Genomic DNA, 20508 nt, shown 5'->3' with positions numbered 1-20508 from the left:
TAACCTTTCCAAAGATGCAGGAAAAGGTGGTAATCCCATCATTGAAGGTGGGGGAGCTCTTGAAGCGATGAGGGAAGGTGCACTGTCAGTACTTAGGCCCAACATTATAAATAAGATTCCGGACAGCAGTGCGACTCTCCCGAGTTGATCCTGTAACCATATTAGACAATCAACAAGGCAATTCTCCAGCATTGAAAATTTTGTAGAGAAACAAACAAGGCAGAAGCTCCATAAGTCATCAGATTCGATGAAAATTTTTTTGAAGCATGAAAGGCATTAAGATTCCAATAATTGACCATTGGTGAAGTAAGTAGATATAGAATACACGTAATCCCACAGAAAGATTTCTTTTTATGAATTGTTCAGTTTTAATGTTCAGTTTAAATGAGTCGTATCTACACCAAACTTAGCTTCCACACTTGTGCAGGCTGGACCAAAATAGATAGTATAGCTAAGTACGCAACCAATGACAAACGCATGATTACATTTGATTTTGCCGGTAAAATAACCAGAGTAAAGAGCCATGCCTGCATAACCAAGAAATGGAGATCCAGAGTAAAATCAGTCTTCGACAACTACAGAACAGATGACATAGTGGATGAGAGGAAAAGAATAAAGAAACTTTTCTTTCAATACTGTAGAATAACCTCTCTCTGTGAAGAAGAAAGCAATAAATGCCAAACATTCTAAACTATTAAGACTTTTGCAATAAATTGTTTGAACAACTCGTGGAAAAACAGATGCCACAAAACTATAGCAGTCCTGATTATAAATATTCCATTATGCTATGGGGCAAAACATGCAGCTTTAGAAGGGATATACTACATCCACTTCCTGCAACAAAAGATTACCCCATCTCTCAAGCAAATATATTAACCCCTTGACACCAACCTACCGCCATCTCATTTCTTAAATTAACTTCCTTTGTAGAAGGTACAACCCTTCTCGCACCCAAGAGTGTGGCCTAGTAGTCAATGAAGTGGGTTGAGAACCATGAGGTCTTAGGTATAAATCTCAGCAGAGACAAAACACTAGGTGATTTGTTCCCATCTGGTCTGGCCTTGGTAGACAGAGTTACCTGGTACTTGTTGCTGGTGGGAGGTGGCAGGTATCCTGAATTAGTCGAGGTGCGTGCAAGCTGGCCCGGACACCACGGTTATCAAAAACAAAAGGGTACAGCCCTTCTCGATCACGCACCCTCGAGTCTGGAGTTATGTTCAGCAACTAACAATAAAAAATCTGAAAGTAGTGCAAGTAATTGTAGAACCTTTGATTACAACAACTGCATCTCACTATCAAACAGGTTGGGGTTCGCTAAAAATCTACTCATTAAAAAAATCTGATATCGGGATTCCCATGATCAGGGTCATCAATTCTAAAGAATGGATAATGATAGTAAAAATTTCAATTGCTAAAACCTAGTTATGCATTTTAAAGACATCAAAGCAGAGTAGCATAGTTCACAAAATGCAGCTCTATGAATCCACTTAGCATAGTGAAAAAACATGTACAAGTATAACATTATTCACAAACTGCTCTGATGAACCAAATATTAAACATTTTCCTTTATTGGTCTTTATCATAGCTAAACAAGAAACCCCAATTACTGAACCATACAATACAATCCAGAAAAAAAACCATGAAAACAGATAAACAAGAAATCCCAATTACTGAATCATAAAATACAATCAGAAACAACCCATGAACACAGCTAAACAAGAAAAACAATTACTGAACCATATTGTACACCTCAGAAACAACCCAAAAAACAGAAAACTCCCAAGATAAAGGTATCGCAATCTTTGTAAGACATTAACCGTCTTGAATTGCTCAGACAATATTTCCCATTTGTATCTCAATATGGTGGGAATTATCTTTGCAAAGTTTATTTACTAGAGAACAGAAAATACTTTCTCTGGCAACATGACCTAACCTAAGCATGTAATCTAAAATGGATAAAGAGTCATCCAACTTATCTGCTTGAGAAAGATGATAAATCAGTTTCTCAAAAGTTTGTCTCCTTGGTCTGAGCCTACTCTTCATCATACTGCTCAACCAATCGACCCCCTCTTTTTCATGTCCCTGCTTGATCAATCCAAGTATGATAGAATCATGAGTCGATGCTGCAGGTTTGACACCTCTATCCTGCATATCGTTCCACAATGATTTTGCTTCCAAAACCTGGCCGACCTCACAAAGTTTCTCAATTAACACGGTATAAGAAGCAGGTGATGGTTGCAACCCCTGCTTTAACAGTTCATATAAAAACTGAAGACCTTCACCGATCTTCCCATCCTTGCAGAAACCCTGAATAAGAGAATTGTATGTGACTACATCATGCGCAACACCTTTCTCAGCCATTTCATTGAACAAGTTGTGAGCTTCTTCTACTCTTCCATAAAGACACAGCCCATAAATCATGGTGTTATATGTCACTGTGGTCTTTCCATATCCTTTATCACACATTTGCCTATAAAGACTTTCAGCTTCTCTTAGATGGTTAGTTGTTAGATACCCATGGATGAGTGTGTTATATGTGTACTCGTTGGGATTGAATCCCTTTTGAATCATTTCAAACCATAACTTTCGGGCATATCCAAGTAATTTCATTTTACAAAGACCATTAATCATTGTTGTATACATAACCATGTCCGGAGCATAGCCTCTATTCTTTAAATCATTAAATATCCGAAAAGCTTCACGCCCTTTTCTCGTTTCACATAGTCCCTGAATAACATGCTGATAAGTTAATATATCGATAGAACGATTAGTTGAAATCATTGAATGGAGAAGAGATGACAGTCTAAAGTAATCTCTATTCTTGCATGATTCGTAAATCAGTTTATTAAAAGCTACATTACTAGGGGCATGCCCAGCTTCCAAGACCTGTCGAAGAAGTTGATGACCTTTTGGAACATTGTTCTCCATACAAAATGCTTGAATCAAGTGCCCAATCGTATGTACATCTGCTTCAACACCAGATTCTGTCATATCCTCATAAAATTTCCATACAATGTCAGCTCTTCCAGCTCGGATAGAATCTGAAAGGGCTGAATTCCAAATTTTCAACGATGGACAGTAGCCAACACCTCTCAATTCAGTAAACACATCGACGGCATCCTCAATCAATCCATTTTCACAAAGACACTCAATGTAGGCCTCCCAACAACTAGGTTGAGGCACAAAATTCATATTTTGTCGAAAAGATTTAGCTGCACTGGCGGCCTTGGCTTGTACAAGCCCACTAAATATTACTTCATCAGAGAACTGATCCCTCGAAAATCCATTTTGAGAACTAAGCCAATAATAAAACCGAAGCGAGAACATTACATTCTTTTCTGCCTTCAAAACCTCAGTATAGAATCTTGGATCAGTAAACTTAACAGTGGGAAAATCAGATGACAATGATTGTTCCCATCTGGGTCGTGTCCGGATGACTTTGCAAACATCTTTAGCTATCTCAGCTAAGCTCTGTTGCTCACTTTGATGATTCTCTGAACTTGATTGATCTTGGTTTTGCACAGCAACTTCACCTTCAACCCCACTACTAGTTCCAGCAATACTAAGGTTACGGATTGGGGAGTTAACATTTTGGCGAGTGCACAAGCTTGTGACAAAAAATGGAGGTCTAGCCATTCAAATCTGCAGATTGTTTAATGAAATTCAAATGGGTATCCACTATCCAGAAATGCCAATTAAATATTCAGCTAAAATACATGAATTTACATGGAATGCCTCTTTATATGCACATATAAGAATGTACAACTAGCAATATGAGATACAAATGCAAAACAGAATTTCAAATGAGCAAATTCTTCAATAAATTTCAAATGGGTATCCAGATATACCAATCAAATACTCAGCTTAAATACATGAATTTACCAGAAATGTCTTTTCATATGCACGTTTAAGCACATAAAAATAGCAATATGAGATATAAATGCAATAAAGAATTTCAAATAAAATTCAAATGGGTACCAAAAATTCCAATCTTTTTTAGCTAAACACATTAATTTACACGAAATGCCTATTCATGTAAACATTTATGCATAAATGAATAGCAAAAAGATCTATGAATGCAATAAAGCATCTCAAATCTGTAGATTCCTCATTAGGGTGTCCAAGAATGCCAACAAAATTTCAGTTAAATACATGAATTTACAAACCTCTTCATTAAAACACATAGAAACATGTAATGTGAGATATAAATGCAGCAAAGAATTGTAAAATCTGTCTGTCTTCAATAAAATTCAAATGGATATCCATAAATGCACAAAAAACCAGCTTGAATTCATGAAAGGCCTCTTCTTTTACACATTTATGAATAGCAATATGAGATATAACTGCAGGAAAGAATACACTTTTAATGAAAAAAAAATTACCTTTTTGTAGCCTTAGAAGAAGGAAAGCTAGTGTATTGATCCTTCAAGACCCATATCTAAAACTCATTCAAAGTATTGACAACACAGTAGAATGTGAGATGACAACTGTTATACTGGAACTTTAAAAGAAGAAAGAAGAACGCTTAACGCTTAGAAATATTGTCTTTTCCATCATTGGGCTTTTACAGAACCCTATTTTCATGTTTTAGCAACGAGGGTTCCCGCATGTGGTTAGTCTTTAAATATTGTCTTATTTTTCACTTGAAAATAATTGCATGACTTGTTCTTCAAATGGGCGGTCTTTAATTTTTGCCTTTCAGATGGCTGATTTTTTATTTATTTTTCCCCCGAATTGAACTTATGTCTAGTGGGGCATAATGATTCTGCAGAGTAAATGGAATAAGTTTATATGTAAGTACCGTGAGTGAAAATTAAAAATTATGACAATCTCCTAAGATAAATGGAATAAATTTAAATGAGGTACCATGAGTCAATACTAGAAATTATGACAATCCGGTAGAGTAAGTGGAACAAGTTTAAATGACGCGCCATGAGTAAAGACTAGAAATCATGACAATCTAAATGTAATAAGTTTAAATGAGGTAGAATCAGTGAAAATTAGAAATCATGACAAATTGGTAGAGTAAATGCAATACGTTTAGATAAGACACTATGAGTGAAAACTAAAAATCATGATAACCTGATAGAATAAATGAAATGAGTTTAGATGAGGTATTAGAAAACTAAAAATCATGAAAACCCGGTGAGTGAGGAAATAACTTTAAATGAGGTGCCATGAGTGAAAATTAATTTTTTTTAACAATCCTATAAACTTCGTAATTTGCGGGGATTGGCCGGGAAATTTGACCCTCAAAATAGTGGATTGGCCTTCAAGTTAAGGCAAAATTTGCACATGGGTGATCTTGCTTTAAAGTTTTGACCTCAAAATAGTGGTATTTTTAATTTTTTATTTGCCCTTCAAGTTAAGGCAAAATTTGCACTTTATGAAGGACAATCCGCGCAAAAAAAAGTCGTAAGTTATCCAACAAGATGCAACATTACATGCCACAATTATCATGTCGCTTTACCATTTCTGCAACTCAAATGGATAAATTAGTTCGATTTTTTTTTTCATTTTTTTTTTCTAAACTGTATAACAATAGGGGACAATTTTTAAATAGCAGCCCAAAAATAGCCTATTTGTGCATGGCAAGGCCTTTAAATTTTGCCCTTCATATTTGTGGTCTTTGGAGTAAGGTTTGGGTTCCCCGCTCAAGCATAAAATAAAGAAATAATTTAAGTATGGGAGGAGTGTATTTCGCCTCCAAAGATAACTTCCCAAGGAAAAACTAAAGTTAAAATTATGCCTTATGGAATTTAAAGGACAAAAATTAAAGACCACCCCAAATGAAGGACAATCCGCGCAAAAAAAAGTCGTAAGTTATCCAACAAGATAACCAAGTTTGAATGCTAACATGAAATCTTACATGCCACAATTATCATGTCGCTTTACCATTTCTGCAACTCAAATGGATAAATTAGTTCGATTTTTTTTTTCATTAAATTTAAAATCTCATTTCTAAACCGTATAACAATAGGGGACAATTTTTAAATAGCAGCCCAAAAATAGCCTATTTGTGCAAATCACCTTTTTTTAAGTGTATTTACATAAGTACTACATAAGTACTCCACTCGAAAATAAATTAGCCACGGAGTATTTCTTTTCTTATAACATTAGCCAAAAGATAAGATCAGTAAATTGTTTTAAATCATGATTTTGGTAAATGATTTTTTAGTCTTGTGTCAATAAGAAATTTAATTTGTTGCCTTAAGAGTATGGTTTCTTATAGCATTAACCTAAAGTCAATTAATTAAGATCAATAGTTACGTATGGTGTTCTAATATAAGTTTATAAAATATATTAAAGTACTTAAAATATTCCAGCATTTGCTGGAACCTGAATGTAGAGTTATAGTTTAGTATTCTGCTGTAAATGTTGATGCATCCGACCTCCCTTTTGCATGCAAAGCAGGTTTATGGAAGATGAACTGATGCAAAATGAACATTTCCATTACTTAATATCTTTTTGCAGCTTAGTTGACAGTCATGCCGAGCGGCAAGAGGAGTAGTAGGAACGGGAACGGACTATTCGACCTGATTTATTTGTCTGCCCCAAAACGTGTGCTTCCATGGAGTATGGTTCAACCCGGCCTAGCTATGGAACAGGCTTGTGAACAAGGGGCCGCAATCCCTTTTGGGGGGCCAAATACCTCCGATCTCTACCGTAGGTGTCAAAAAAGAATGAAAAGAAGCCCGAAAAAAAAAAAATGACCACTCTGGTTCTTTTACTATTTTCAGGTACCAAAAGTTCCCTACATTTCAGGTATCATACAGACAACACTTCAATGGTGCCTTTACATAAATTAAGGAATGTGCCAGCTGAATCACCTTGCAGTTTCTAACAGTATAAACAGCACTTTAAAAGTCGCTTTCCCATATCAAGTTCTAACCAATTGTAGGCAGAAGCTCATAATTCTGCAACTCGCAGAGCTACAATGATTTCAGTGACCGCTGATTACACAAAGATTTGATGATTTTCTTAAAAGACTAATACTGTTTGTAAGTTGGTAATCATCAGTTAGCTTCTCTATGAGCGGAACTTGTTTAAAAATACCATCTCCTGATACAGAGAAAATCCGGAACGTCATATTGAGATTCCAGGAGAAGTAACTTGTCAGCCAGAAATGTTATGTATCGATCACCTTTATGTAAAGGGCAACCAGGTCCAAACACTTCCATCGCCATCTCAGCAGCTGCCATGTCAGTAACAACTTCAACGCTCATCACCGATAAAGGGAGAGAGCAACCAGCGAACTTTTGGGATTAGGATAATTATTGGTCCGCCGCTTACAATTGATAAAGAAAACTGATTTGGCCAGTTTTCTTTTCCATGGGCATCTGCTAGGAAAAGAATCCAACTTTCTAGGAAAGGAGTCAAAATGTGGAGGAAGGAGAGGAGAAAGAAGTTCGACTACAAGGTGCAGACAAGGAAATTATTCGCTGTTTAGGAGGTTAAGATAGTTGAAGGTTAAAAGGTCAAGCGATGGATCTTTTTTCAGATGAATAGTCATGTTTTATTATACAAGGTACTTGGGCAAAGTGACTAAGGTTATTAGACCAAAAAGGCATGATATGGAAATATAATTTGCAAGTCTACTAGATGAGTCTGCTGACAAGAATATTTTGTGAATGGTGCTGTCCCCTCGAAAACCTCTAACAATCATTGCCTACAAGAAACAGAAAGATTTAGAGTAGTGCATTTAGTACAAGCTAAAGAGAGAAGAACTACAACCTAGTGAAACAAACAGATATCCTGTCCTTAGGAGACAAGAAACACAAACACAAGCTGCTACAATTAAGTTACTAATACAACGCAGTGAACTAATATTCTTACATCCATCAGCATTGCATCGACTCAGTCAAGTGAAAACTCAGTGGCTTATTGCTTTTTATCTTATATTAGATCTACACGTCTCCAGATTTATATGCATTGGACATAAAAGAGATCTGATTTTGTAGGGCTTGCTAAGAATATGAATTAGAATCGCATTATTCCTTTTCTAGCCTCTTAACAATGGCACGATAGAGTTCAAACCTGTTTCTAGGACTTTTTAAGTATCTTAAGCACTCATATGTCGGTTTCAATAAATTGTTGCTGGTACTGATGGTCAGCCCATCACAAGATGTCCATATTTCAAGTCATGATGTTGTTTCACATTTCAGTATGAAGTTTGTCCCTTTCCAATTACTGACATTTGTTTTTGCAACTATAATTTCATCTTTTTCACAATGTAGAATGAAACATTTAACAGTGACACTCTTGTAGAGTACAGAGAAAAAGAGACAAATTATCATCCACTTGAAGCAAAACACACAGAGAAGGATCAGATAGATAAACAAAAAATAAGACATCATGTTATAAAGTTCACACCTGAGATATCTGCTCTGCGTGAACAAAAATATTTCTGAATATCCGACGAATATATGTGAAGAAAACTGCAAGAGATCGAATTCGGTATCTTAGAGAGCAGAAAGCAATAGCTTTGGGATAAAATCACAGTAGGGAAAAGATGAGGGTTTCACAGGTTTAAGAATAGAGCAGCATTTGGTCAGTATGAAAGAATTTGCATTTATTGGCACATAGACCAAGCAGACATTTTTTGTAGTTGAGAAATGGTCACAAAACTGTAACAGCATCATATGAACTTTAGCATTTGCAAGACAATTTAATAGTTAGGGAAAAGAGTTGAACTACTAGGAGATCCTGTTATCTTCGGTGTAAAGTATTAACATAGTAACTGACTTACTCAGCTGGAGTGAACTAAAGAAAACACTTCACAAACAAAAGAATGTTGAAGCGAAGTGTTATTGATGAACCGCACAGTGTATTAAAATGCAATGAAATGGGTTCTCTTCAATGATACACTAACCATCTATTGTCTCCAAAGTTGTCAACTGCTGCCAATTAATCCTACGAGATACAATACCAAGTGCAACGTTTCGTACCTGCCAAAATTATTACCAAAAAGAATCAGAATTTTGGAACTGTTTCCTTTTTTCTTTTCCTGTGAAGAATTTTCAAACTATACCCCGACTATAATCAATGCAGACAACATAATAATAACTCCGTCTCTATTGAATCTAATACAAAGTAATAACCATTACTCACCTCATCAAACACAAGATTGATAAATCTCAAGGAGAGCAGGAGAGTAAGGATAACTTCAGCAACAGGGACGCCAAGGTTGGCCAAAGGGGATATGAACCACCGTAAGGCAAAAGCTATCTGCTCCGGTGTTGTGGTTGATAGGAATACACTTGCACTTTGGAAGATCTTTTAACAAACGAGAGCTAACTTAGAATCAGAGTGTTACTGAGAGTTAAATTCAAACAAGTCTGCAATCACTTAATGTTGATTGCTTCCTTATGAGTTCAGGAGAGAACTGAAATATTGGAGTCCAGAGGAGATAATGTGATATTCAGGAATGAATTTTTTAATTGTCTAATTCCTTGTACAGCTTTCTCAAATCCAGAAAATTCACTGCTCAAATAGTTTGGTCCATGTGTTTATATTACCTTAAGATTTCTAACGACTTCACCAAGAAATTCAAAAAATTCTGAATTTTATACAAGTTGACTTAAACAGAATGGCCAGACTATAATTTTCTTCTTAAAGCTGAATGTATAGAATGTTAGATTAAAGGTGTAAGATCTTCAAGTTTGACCTTAAACATTAACTGACTGAAACTAGTTCACATTAACTAGATGAGAAAGCAAGCCACTTCTTTAGATGATTAAGAAAGCAATCGTTTGTTTTCATTTGAAAAGTGTACCTTTTTTTCATTTGAAAAGTGTACCTTGATGCTGCTAGGAGTACCGAACTAGTTTGCTATGTGGACTCAACAACAAATGGCAAGTCACTACTCACAGTGAAGGTTAAACATGCTGATGTAGTAGCCGTTGATAAGGCTTTTCTGGTGAGTTGTAATGGCCCCAGCTTCAAGATTACATATTTATAACCTTCCAAAGATGCAGGAAAAGGTGGTAATCCCATCATTGAAGCTGGGGGAGCTCTTGAAGAGATGAGGGAAGGTGCACTGTCAGTACTTAGGCCCAACATTATAAATAAGATCCCGGACAGCAGTGTGACTCTCCCGAGTTGATCCTGTAACCATATTAGACAATCAACAAGGCAATTCTCCAGCATTGAAAATTTTGTAGAGAAACAAACATGGCAGAAGCTCCATAAGTCATCAGATTTGATGAAAAAAATTTTGAAGCATGAAACGCATTAAGATTCCAATAATTGACCATTGGTAAAGTAAGTAGATATAGAATACACGTAATCCCACAGAAAGATTTCTTTTTATGAATTGTTCAGTTTTAATGTTCAGTTTAAATAAGTAGTATCTACGCCAAACTTACCTTCCACACTTGTGCAGGCTGGACCAAAATAGATAGTATAGCTAAGTATGCAACCAATGACAAACGCATGATTACATTTGATTTTGCCGGTAAAATAACCAGAGTAAAGAGCCATGCCTGCATAACCAAGAAATGGAGATCCAGAGTAAGATCAATCTTCGACAACTACCGAACAGATGACATAGTGGATGAAAGGAATAGAATAAAAGAACTTTTCTTTCAAAACTGTAAAAGAACCTCTCTTAGTGCAAAAGAAAGCAATAAATGCCAAATATACTAAACTATTAAGACTTTTGCAATAAATTGTTTGAAGAACTCATGGAAAAACAGATGCCACAAAACTTTAGCAGTCCTGATTATAAATATTCCATTATGCTATGGGGCAACTCATGCAGCTTTAGAAGGGATATACTTCATCCACTTCCTGCAGCAAAAGATTACACCCAACATCTCTCAAGCAAATATATTAAACCCTTGACGCCAACCTAGCCCCATCTCATTTCCTAAATTAACTTCCTTTGTAGAAGGTGCAGCTCTTCTCGATCACACGCCCTCGAGTGGAGCTATGTTAAGCAACTAACAATAAAAAATCTGAAAGTGGTGCAAGTAATTAGAGAACCTTTGATTACAACAACTGCGTCTCACTATCAAACAAGTTGGAGTCGGCTAAAAATCTACTCATTAGTGAAAATCTGATATTAGGATTCCATGATCAGGGTTCATCAATTCTACAACTATACCAATAAAGAATGGATAATGATCGTCAAAATTTCAATTGCTAAAACCTAGATAAGCCTCTTAAAGACATCAAAGCAGAGTAGCATAGTTCACAAAATGCAGCTCTATGAATCCACTTAGCATAGTGAAAAAACATGAACAGTATAACATTATTCACAAACAGCTCTGATGCACCAAATATTAAACATTTTCCTTTATTGGTCATTAGCATAGCTAAACAAGAAATCCCAATTACTGAACCATACAATACAATCCCCCAAAAAAAAAACCATGAACACAGATAAACAAGAAAAACACCAATTACTGAACCATATTGTACACCTCAGAAACAACCCAAAAACCAGAAAAATCCCAATAATAAAATTTTATCAAGTTCAACACTTTTCGCACTGAAAACCTGAAAAGGCCAAAAATTTATACCAATTTGATTCTTGGGTCAACAGAGTGCACAAAAGTGAAAGGAGAAGGTATGTACTGGGCAATGGGGCTAGAAGTTGCTCCAGATATAGCTCTAAATAACTTATCAGCACCAAGAAAGTTTTTTGGTGACCATTTCTCAAGCAATTCTGGCCAGTTCACTGCACCCTTAACACTATCACTATTTGATGTACAACTTATAAAGGTTCTTGATTTCTTTTGTTGAAGATGCAAATAAAGAGGCTTTGTTGTTAGGTTTGGAGTGAAGTGATGCTTGAAGGATATGGGTGTTAAGGCATGGATTGTAGAAAGTGTTAGAGTTGGGTAGTTGTAGAGGAATTGACTATACATGGTAATGATGAGGAGGAGATTAATTTACAGGGGGTGTAAATTGTTTTGGAGTTCCAATTGGAATGTTTTATGGTTCTTTATTTTCCCTGTGGCATGAATTGCAATTTTGGTCCTCAATTTTAGAGATTGATTGTATTTCGTCCCCTATTGTTCACTTTTTCTATCGTGTTACTTTTGCTCAAAGAATCACTAAAAGATTCACTCATCAATCTAAAAGAATCTCATTGCTGAATTTATAGTTAGTTTAAGTAAAGTATGATCTAATGATTAAAAAACCTAGGTTTATAGTTTAAATGTTCAAACTATCTACTAGTGTGTAGTAATATTTGCTGATTTTCGTTATTGGTGGACTAAATATTACAAATATTTCTATTATTTGACACTGCTTATTGCTCACGAGTTAACTTTTCCAACTAAAAAGATTCTTGAAATAACTAGCTTTTTATCACACAATTCATTTTTTTTTTTTTTTTTTTTTTTTTTTTTGCATTTTGAAATTTTGCATATTCTTGACATTTCTCTTTCCTTTTTCTTTTGGTTGGGGGTGGCAAATGATGGAAATGCTAAGCTGCATTTCTCTATCGCGAGACAAACAATATTTTAATCAAATTGTTGAGTCTTGCTGGTAGGAGTATATACTCGAAAATTTCCACCACAAAAAGAATTGGCTAAGAAAATCTCAACTACATTTGATTACTTCAGTTCTTCCTTTATCTTCTTTTTGTGCCAAATATTCTTTTTTATAACCATATGGTATCTTGTACCCCCACTAATCCAACTAATTCATATTTACATTGTATAAAATTTATTAAAGGAAAAATATTTCTTATCAAAGATTTCTCCCAAGCTTGAACTCGAAACTTTTAATTTAAGGAGATTTTTTTTTACATGTCTTCTTGTTGGAAATACAACACCACTGATGAGATTTTACTGAAAAATAGTAAAACCAACAAATAACAGATTTTTGTCCTTAATTCACTTTTACAAATCAATAAAAGACCATGAGCAAGCTAGACAACTCTTTCTTCATTCTGCTCGAGACTAAGAACTCCACATAACAATCTTTATAAAGTCCATTAAGAAAAGGACAAAAAAAATCAATACGTATTACATACACACGTTAAAACTTAAAAGTGAGTAAAATGAGAGGGGAAAAAATAAACATTTTTGGTACATTATTAAATTATGAAAATTCTCAAATTCTTCCTCTGCTTAAACACCACGGGTATTAACATCTCCAATTCCAGCATGAATTGCAGCAGTGCAAAACATTTGTGTCCCGCCCAATATTATCAATATGGTCTCCAAGGTCCTCTACAAAACATTGTAAATAAAAATGTATCATTTTATATTGCAACTAAATTTTCCGCGAATTTAGAATCAGTACGTACAAATTAGATTTGGCTTATCATTTATTTATAGTATATTTTATGTTCTTTGTCCAATTTTAAAATAGCAAGTATGGTCGCATTTGCTACTCAAATATTAGTTCCGCCTCTATTTACTCCTTTCTGATTAAAAACAAATGTATGAACTTACCAAATTTGAGTCGGTCCACCCCATATCAATCTCCTTACAAGCCAACCTGCAGTCACCCAAAAAAAAAAAAAAATCACCATCTACAAAAGTTGCGGGCAACAACATTTCTTTTTATTTTTTCTTACTCCAAAATTTTTATGCCAGATATAATTATCAAAAAATAATAATAAATTGCATATGAAAGTTGTATTATTTACCCCATAGCAAGTAATGTGAGTAGCCAACTGGTGAGAGAAGTGAAAGCAGCTGTATGTAAATTGGGTGCATCCCATTGTATCACATTTTGAATTCCAGTAAGTGAGGTAACGAAGCCCACCACTCCAGCAATAAGTGAGAATATGATGAGAGAACCAGTTGCCATGTTCCCAAATGGAAAGAATATAGGAAAGATCCTAGCTGGGATTGCGAGAGTTGATGCTGCAAATAATTTTCGTGACATTCAAAAGTCATCGACGCCATTCAAGAAAAAAAAATATTATGTAAAATATGTTTGGTTGGGGGGGAACAACTTCTGCCTTGACAGGGCGGTGCTTTGAATGAAAAAGAGATCGATGAAATTACCTGTTTCTCGGGATCTAACTATGGCATGATTGACAGCCCAACCAGAAATTACAGTAACAATGAAGTAAAGGAAAACATTAAGGATCAAAAGCATAAAAGCTGCTGATTTTCCTGCCCCTGAAGCCATGGCCTGACAAGTTTAGCTTTGGCAGAAGCAAAGAAGGGAAATTTTATTGAATAAATTAAATCCCTTTTGTGATTTCAATACTGAATATGCATATGTATATAAAGCCATAATGGTTCCATTCTTTGTCCAGACAACATTGACAGGTTGTAGCATTTTCTTCTTTTCTTTAAAAGAAAATGTGTCTTAAATCCAAAGAAATGAAAAGAATATCTTGGATTAATCTTCAGTAGCATCCTGATAGGGGAAAGGAATCACTTTGGCTTCACACAGATGTAAAAGGTATTCTATAATATTCTAAAGAAAAGGCTGGCTTGTACATGAGATTATGCATCTTTTTTCACTTGGACTCTTCATTACTTTGCACACCACGTGCAAAGTTCTGGAAAATGGCATGCTGGACACACATATTCAAGTCAATGTAACATAAATATGCCTATGTTAAAAACCAACCGAGTTTAAATCCAGATAAAGGAGGAGAGTCATGGCAGATTGATGGCCAATAATCTATTATGATGAATTCTCTAAAGTGTCTGAACAGAACATTAACAGATACAGAAGATATTCGTATAACTAACTTAATTAAAACAAGGTTCCTGCAAAATACTCCTAATAATGTTCTCGGAAGTGCTGAATTCTGCCCTCCAATTATTGATGGCCCGTGGAAAACGAGTGTCCATTGTTCATGACTACTATAAAAATATTCAATCTTGAATTAGGACAAGAAGACTATATAATTATATTTGTTTAATCTTTAAAAGCTGCGCCTTTTTATTATGAGTTTCAAAGATCAATTCTGCAAGATCATACCAATTGGAATTCCAGAGAAATCGATTAATCTGGGGAAAAGAAATGTAAAGATGTTCAAAGTAGTCCAACAATTACACCACCTCAACTCCAAAGCATTCCAAGGAACCACTTTTCTAGGACTAACTGGTAAATTTTTGGCTCCTTTACAAGATTTTCCCAAATAAGGGAATCTCAACAAGGTACAAAGTTTCAGCACTTATCTCTAAGAAGATTATTATGAAACCAAATTGCCCTCAAATACTCTAAACCTTCAATGAGAGTTTTTGGGCAGCAAGAGCTTCAGCCTCAAGGGTTGGCTCCCACAGTATAGTAGTTTCGGCAAGTAATCCGGTCACAACATAGGGGTCCATGTTTGAAGCTGGGCGGCGGTCTTCCAGATAACCTGCATTCACCAACCCCATAAACAAAAAAGGAGAAATAAACAGCATTATTAGATGTATGTTGATAAAAGTGGTCTTCAAATCAAGCTACATTTTTCATTATTTGCAGAGAAAGGTAAAGGAACATATTAATGTTACTCCTCTAATAAAGCAGAAACTTACCTTTGCCTTCCTTCTCAGTGTCACGCCCCACACGGATTGAGGCACCACGGTTAGCAACTCCCTGCATATTTAGCAAATCATGCAGGATGAGGACAATTGATACAGACTATTTATGTCTCAGTGAAGGAAAGATCAGCAGCAGGCATACCCATGAAAATTGGTCAATGCTTGCAGTTTCATGCTTTCCAGTCAACCTTCTCTCATTTCCTTCGCCATAAGCACTTATATGATCCATGTGGCGAAGGGAAAGATTCAGAATTGCTTTCTTTATTATTTCAAAGCCTCCCTCTTCTCTCATACTTAGTGTACTGCAAACGACAAAACATGAATACCTAGTAAGTGAATCCTTCAGAGGAAATTTACCATGAAAACCATACATTGACTTTCAGAAGACAAAATTGCTAAGCTAGAAAAATGAAAATCGGAGAGGGGAAACAGTTGAACAGAGAACAGGAACTTGAGGAAAGAAAGACCATAAAACAAAAGGATGAGTCGTAAAAGTCACTTGCAACTAATTCGTAGCTGTAGCAACTATCACATGTTGAGCAAGTGATTTATGTCTTAAAAGATTCATATCCCAAATTTTATCTTTAAGATACCCAATGTCTCTCTTGGAAAAAGGAGCTACCTGTAGTTAGTGTGGCATCCTGCACCGTTCCAGTCACCCTGTGAATACCATGACCAGAAAAGAAAAAATGGAGTTTCATAATTGTACTTAATTTGAATAACAAAAAAGATCATAATTTTTTGTAGATCACCTCAATTGGTTTTGGATCAAGTGAGAGAACAACTCCTGCTTGTTCAGTAATTCTCTGTTAGATCAAGGAACAAAAGAAGAGAATGAGTAAATCTTATTTCTTAGTTCAGCAACCACTTCTAATAACGGTAGGAGATAAACCGCCGCAACAGTCAAAGAAACTAATTGAGGTAATAACTCGCTCATTTCATGCCACTAGAAAAATATTTCATTAGTCCCTACTGCCAGGACTAAGAGCCGAATTGATGCGCTGCATGCTGGACAAAGAAGATATCACTATTTGAGGTATTCAAGTATCATAAGTTGAATTAGGATCTGGGAAGATAAACTACCTCAAGGAGGTATCTAGCACACCAGATATGATCTCCAGCTTCAATTCCCACACTAGGACCGACTTGAAATTCCCACTGCCACAAACAATTAAGTTGATCCTCCAATTAGAGGATTATAAGTGACAGTGATTTTATTGTATTAGAAATAGATGTGACAGAAATGGTACCTGTCCTGGCATAACCTCTCCATTAGTACCACTAATGTTAATTCCAGCATACAGGCAAGCCTTGTAGTGAGCATCTGATATATCTCGGCCAAATGACTTATCCGCTCCAGCACCACAGTAGTAAGGACCCTAAAGTTCCCACAAAGATAAATAGTTATTGGACAGTAAAATTGAACTGATTTTACAGCATCATTGGGGTTGTACTTGTGCTGGATAATTTTTCAGCTGTGAATCATTCTTTTGTGCGAAACAATTACCTGAGGTCCGGGGTAGCCTCCAACAGGCCAACCTAAGGGCCAATTTACATTTGGCTGGAGTAAGGTGTACTCTTGTTCTATTCCAAACCTAGTCAACACCAATTGCTAGACAACATTAGCAAAATGATATTAAAATTCAGAAACTAGGAAGCAAAATGACACCAAATAATAACACATACTCTTCTGATCCTATTTTTAGGGAGAGAAAAAAGGATCTTGCATTAACATCAAGAAATGATTGTTTCATTATTTTATTATCCAACTCTTATAGGAGTTTTTTTTTTCCGGAACAGTTAAAAGAGTATAAGAAGCAGGTTTTAAATATTTCTTAGCATCTATTTCCAAGGATACACAATGTCTTAATAAATTCATTTTCTTGGAAGTTTGTGAATGAGGTTTTACATAATAACTAAACTATAAGCATTTTAATTTTGTTGGATTGTTCAAAGGGAATAGCTGGCATTCTCTTGGTTCTAGAGACCCCTCACGAAATAATGCTGAAGAATAGCCACACAGTACATAAAACTAGTAAAGTGAGGCAGATGAATTTAACGTTACCATGGAATTTCAGAAACAACTTTTGGGTCGCTAAAAATTTGAGCAGCTTTATGGCGTTTGTTTGTAGGAATTGGCTCTCCAGCTGGTGTGTAGGCATCACAGATAACCTGTTTCAATTTATTTAAACAATAGCACCAAACTTCAAACCAATGAGATCAAAGATTCAGTAAAACATCATGAATCAGTATTGTTTACTAAACAACTCACCAAGATGTTGTTACCACCACGGAAAGGGTCTTTAAATATTGCCTGAGGACTGAGGTTAAACGATTGAGGTTAGCTTTAGAAAGTGGAAAAAATGAAAGGAAGACATTTATTAAAAATAAAAAAGAGGAATAAAAGTAAGTAAAATTCGTCAAAAATTAAAGGAAAAAAATCAGTTGCTGATCTTACTATAGAATGACTTCACTGTCTTCTCCAGGCGCTTGTCCAGTACTTGATCCATCGTAGTTCCACTTTGGGAGATCAGAAGCATGCTTGACTGGCTTTGAAATAGTCTGAAAATTCAAAAGCAAGCAATCAAGACAAAATTCATGAAAAAATCCAAATGCAGTTTCTCAAACTTCTGTTGATCAAGTAAAGAAGCAACAATATGTACCCTTGATTTACTACGCATGTCAATTCCAGTACCTCCAATCCTGTTTTTAATGAAATGTAATAGGTCAGGCTGTCCATAAAGAACCAGATGTTGCAAAGGTAGTGAATTTTTTCAAAGTAATAAACCTTCCAAGTGCATTGTTGAATAAACAGAATGAGATGTGTATACGAAAGAATAATATACCAAATATATTCAGCAATGATCTTATCAGTGTATGGAGTTACGTCCAAGTTTAGCAGCTGTTCCACTCTGTTCACAGTGCCATTATCAGACTGGAGAGCAAAAACTCTAAATTTGGCAGCGCTTTTGACAGCAAGTCTTTTATTCTGCTTCAAAACCACAGAGCTCCACATTTTTGAAGTCAAGGGACTTGCATCTGTTGAGCTCTTCGTCATTCTCATCTGCCATTGTGCAGATGGAGCCAGGATCTGAGCCATCTTCACCTCCTAACCAACTGAACAGAAATAATAAGACGATGAACTTTAGCGCCAAATTAAGGGTGTAAAATCCTATTAGATTAAGATGCTCATCAAACAAACTAATTATCACGATTTTACTTTGAAGTCATCTTATTTTCATGCCATTAATGGATAAACTAGTAATAAGTTCCAATGAAGTAATGAGCAATGAACCATACAACTCAGGCAGTATACGGCATCAGAATTTCTTGAGAATCAAGAAATAATAAGTAACAAAGGCTGATCATGAATCTAAGTTAAGGATCTGAGCCATGTTCACCTGCTAACCAGCTGAATAGTCTAACTAAAAAGACAAGGAACTTTAGCACCAGTTAAAGGGTTTGAAATCCTTTCAGATTAAGATTCTCATCCGACAAACTAATTATCAGGATTTTACTTTGAAGTTAAGCTTAGTTTCATGACATTAATGCATAAACTAGCAAATTTCAATGAAGTAATGAGTATGAATCATGCAACTCCGCCAGTAGAATTTCTTGAGAATCAAGAAATAATAAGTAATATATGCTGATCATATTGCATCCTAAATCAAATACTCTTGCCACCTCTAGAGTTATTCTACATTGTACAATCTACTATTGTTTTCATACATGAACCAGACTCCATTCACATCTAGCTAATTTCACGGAGCAGATACTAAAGAATCAACAAAGACTACAGACAGCCACTTGTCTGTGCATTACTTCTAAAGTTGGATGACAAACATGACATTTCTAACATCATTAGAAGTATATGCATATAATGCAAAGATCACAACACCAGAAAGAACAAAAAATATAGTGACTTGAGAGTCATTGGGTACTAAAGATGAAATCTTGAATAAAGCCCACTGATCCACACATTGTGTTATAAGCAATCAATACACAAGAAACCAACAAAACAATAACCCATACTTCACAAACAGTGTGTTCTTTACATGAAATCACAAACATTTTAATCATCAATGCTTAAAAAAAACAGACCTTCTTAGTATAGAATGGTTGAGAATCAGTTACATACCTAACTAGGCAATGCAGAAAAAATGTTGTTGAAGACCAACTTGAGAGAGAGAGAAAAGAAGATGGTGTGTAACAAGAATTGTTTTGAGTGAAGTCTAATTTTAAAGGTAACAAATTGAGTGGACATGGAAAGTTTCTTGGCTTTTCCATAATAGATAGGGGTATGTGTTGAGTGGAGGAAAATAGTTTTTGGTTAGTATAAGATCACCTCTAGCAGGTTCAATGAGTTTTATACTTTTATATCTCTCCTATCATTTAAGATAAGGCTTTTTCCATGTAACCTGTTGCTTCAGAGTTCAAATAAAGACAAGACTGTGAATAAATTAATCCATTAGTTTTTTAGTAGCTTAATCATTTATTAATTGTTTAATGCTCTGACTTGTGTCATTTTTTGTCTTTGTTTAACTTTGGTCAGATATTGATGATCTAGTTCAAAAGTTTTGGGAAAAGGTAAAAAGTTGTTTTCCCTGATCGGTATTTTAATTAATTAATCTTCACTTCGAAGAATTAATAAATATGTTAAGGACATATTTATCTATTCTTGATTTATCAAATGCTTTTTGAAGGTTCTTCCTTTTAATTCCTTAAATTTGAGTGGACTTGTGAATAGTAATAAAAATGGGTAAAAATGGGTGTGTTCGGTGTGAAGAAGTAAGAACCAGTTTTTCATGGAAATATTTTTTGTAAATAAGAGATTTCTTATTTATTTTTATATTTGGTGAGTAAGTAAAAAATATTATTCCAAAAATATTTATACATAAATTATACAATATAAGGACGGAAAATTGGTGTGGGTAGGGTGGAATGGGTTCCGTTGGATGGAAGAAATATAAGGATGGAAGAAAATACTTTTTGACCAGCCAATTATGAAAAAATTAAAAAGTATCGTCCAAACATATCGATATTCACTTTTGTT

At 35.2% G+C, this 20508-nt stretch overlaps 4 protein-coding genes across 6 annotated transcripts; all 4 read right to left on the bottom strand.

Annotated features, from left to right (window-relative positions):
• Positions 1-550: 550 nt before the first annotated feature.
• LOC132063406 (pentatricopeptide repeat-containing protein At5g18950) lies at positions 551-3636 on the bottom strand. Its single transcript, XM_059455929.1, has one exon. It carries the CDS (start codon positions 3634-3636, stop codon positions 1831-1833), a length of 1806 nt encoding a protein of 601 aa, XP_059311912.1. The 3' UTR covers positions 551-1830.
• Positions 3637-6698: 3062 nt separating this feature from the next.
• LOC132063408 (protein ABCI12, chloroplastic) lies at positions 6699-11934 on the bottom strand. 3 transcript variants are annotated; one of them, XR_009416371.1, is made up of 8 exons: positions 11526-11934; positions 10368-10484; positions 9871-10107; positions 9112-9276; positions 8873-8948; positions 8374-8438; positions 6925-7669; positions 6699-6830 (listed from the first exon to the last, which is right to left on the bottom strand). XR_009416371.1 is itself a non-coding variant. In XM_059455932.1 (7 exons), exons 1-7 carry the CDS (start codon positions 11871-11873, stop codon positions 7520-7522), a joined length of 1158 nt encoding a protein of 385 aa, XP_059311915.1. In that variant the 5' UTR covers positions 11874-11934; the 3' UTR covers positions 6699-7519. The 3 variants fall into 3 exon arrangements, 1 of the variants encoding a protein (XP_059311915.1); XR_009416372.1 differs by having other exon boundaries at positions 6699-7062; positions 7145-7669; XM_059455932.1 differs by having other exon boundaries at positions 6699-7669.
• A 950-nt stretch (positions 11935-12884) lies between these two features.
• Positions 12885-14758, bottom strand: LOC132063409 (membrane protein PM19L). Its single transcript, XM_059455933.1, has 4 exons — positions 13974-14758; positions 13610-13829; positions 13413-13458; positions 12885-13187 (listed from the first exon to the last, which is right to left on the bottom strand). Exons 1-4 carry the CDS (start codon positions 14098-14100, stop codon positions 13086-13088), a joined length of 495 nt encoding a protein of 164 aa, XP_059311916.1. The 5' UTR covers positions 14101-14758; the 3' UTR covers positions 12885-13085.
• A 152-nt stretch (positions 14759-14910) lies between these two features.
• LOC132063407 (glutamine synthetase, chloroplastic) lies at positions 14911-19753 on the bottom strand. The gene is made up of 14 exons (XM_059455930.1): positions 19594-19753; positions 18302-18572; positions 18119-18158; positions 17914-18017; positions 17728-17776; positions 17521-17627; positions 16963-17050; positions 16706-16834; positions 16539-16613; positions 16208-16261; positions 16078-16115; positions 15598-15757; positions 15450-15510; positions 14911-15289 (listed from the first exon to the last, which is right to left on the bottom strand). Exons 2-14 carry the CDS (start codon positions 18553-18555, stop codon positions 15150-15152), a joined length of 1299 nt encoding a protein of 432 aa, XP_059311913.1. The 5' UTR covers positions 18556-18572; positions 19594-19753; the 3' UTR covers positions 14911-15149.
• Between the last annotated feature and the right edge of the window lie 755 nt (positions 19754-20508).

Source organism: Lycium ferocissimum, chromosome 7, assembly GCF_029784015.1.
Source record: "Lycium ferocissimum isolate CSIRO_LF1 chromosome 7, AGI_CSIRO_Lferr_CH_V1, whole genome shotgun sequence".
Taxonomy (NCBI): Eukaryota; Viridiplantae; Streptophyta; class Magnoliopsida; order Solanales; family Solanaceae; genus Lycium; species Lycium ferocissimum.
This window is presented reverse-complemented; position numbering and strand designations above follow the sequence as displayed.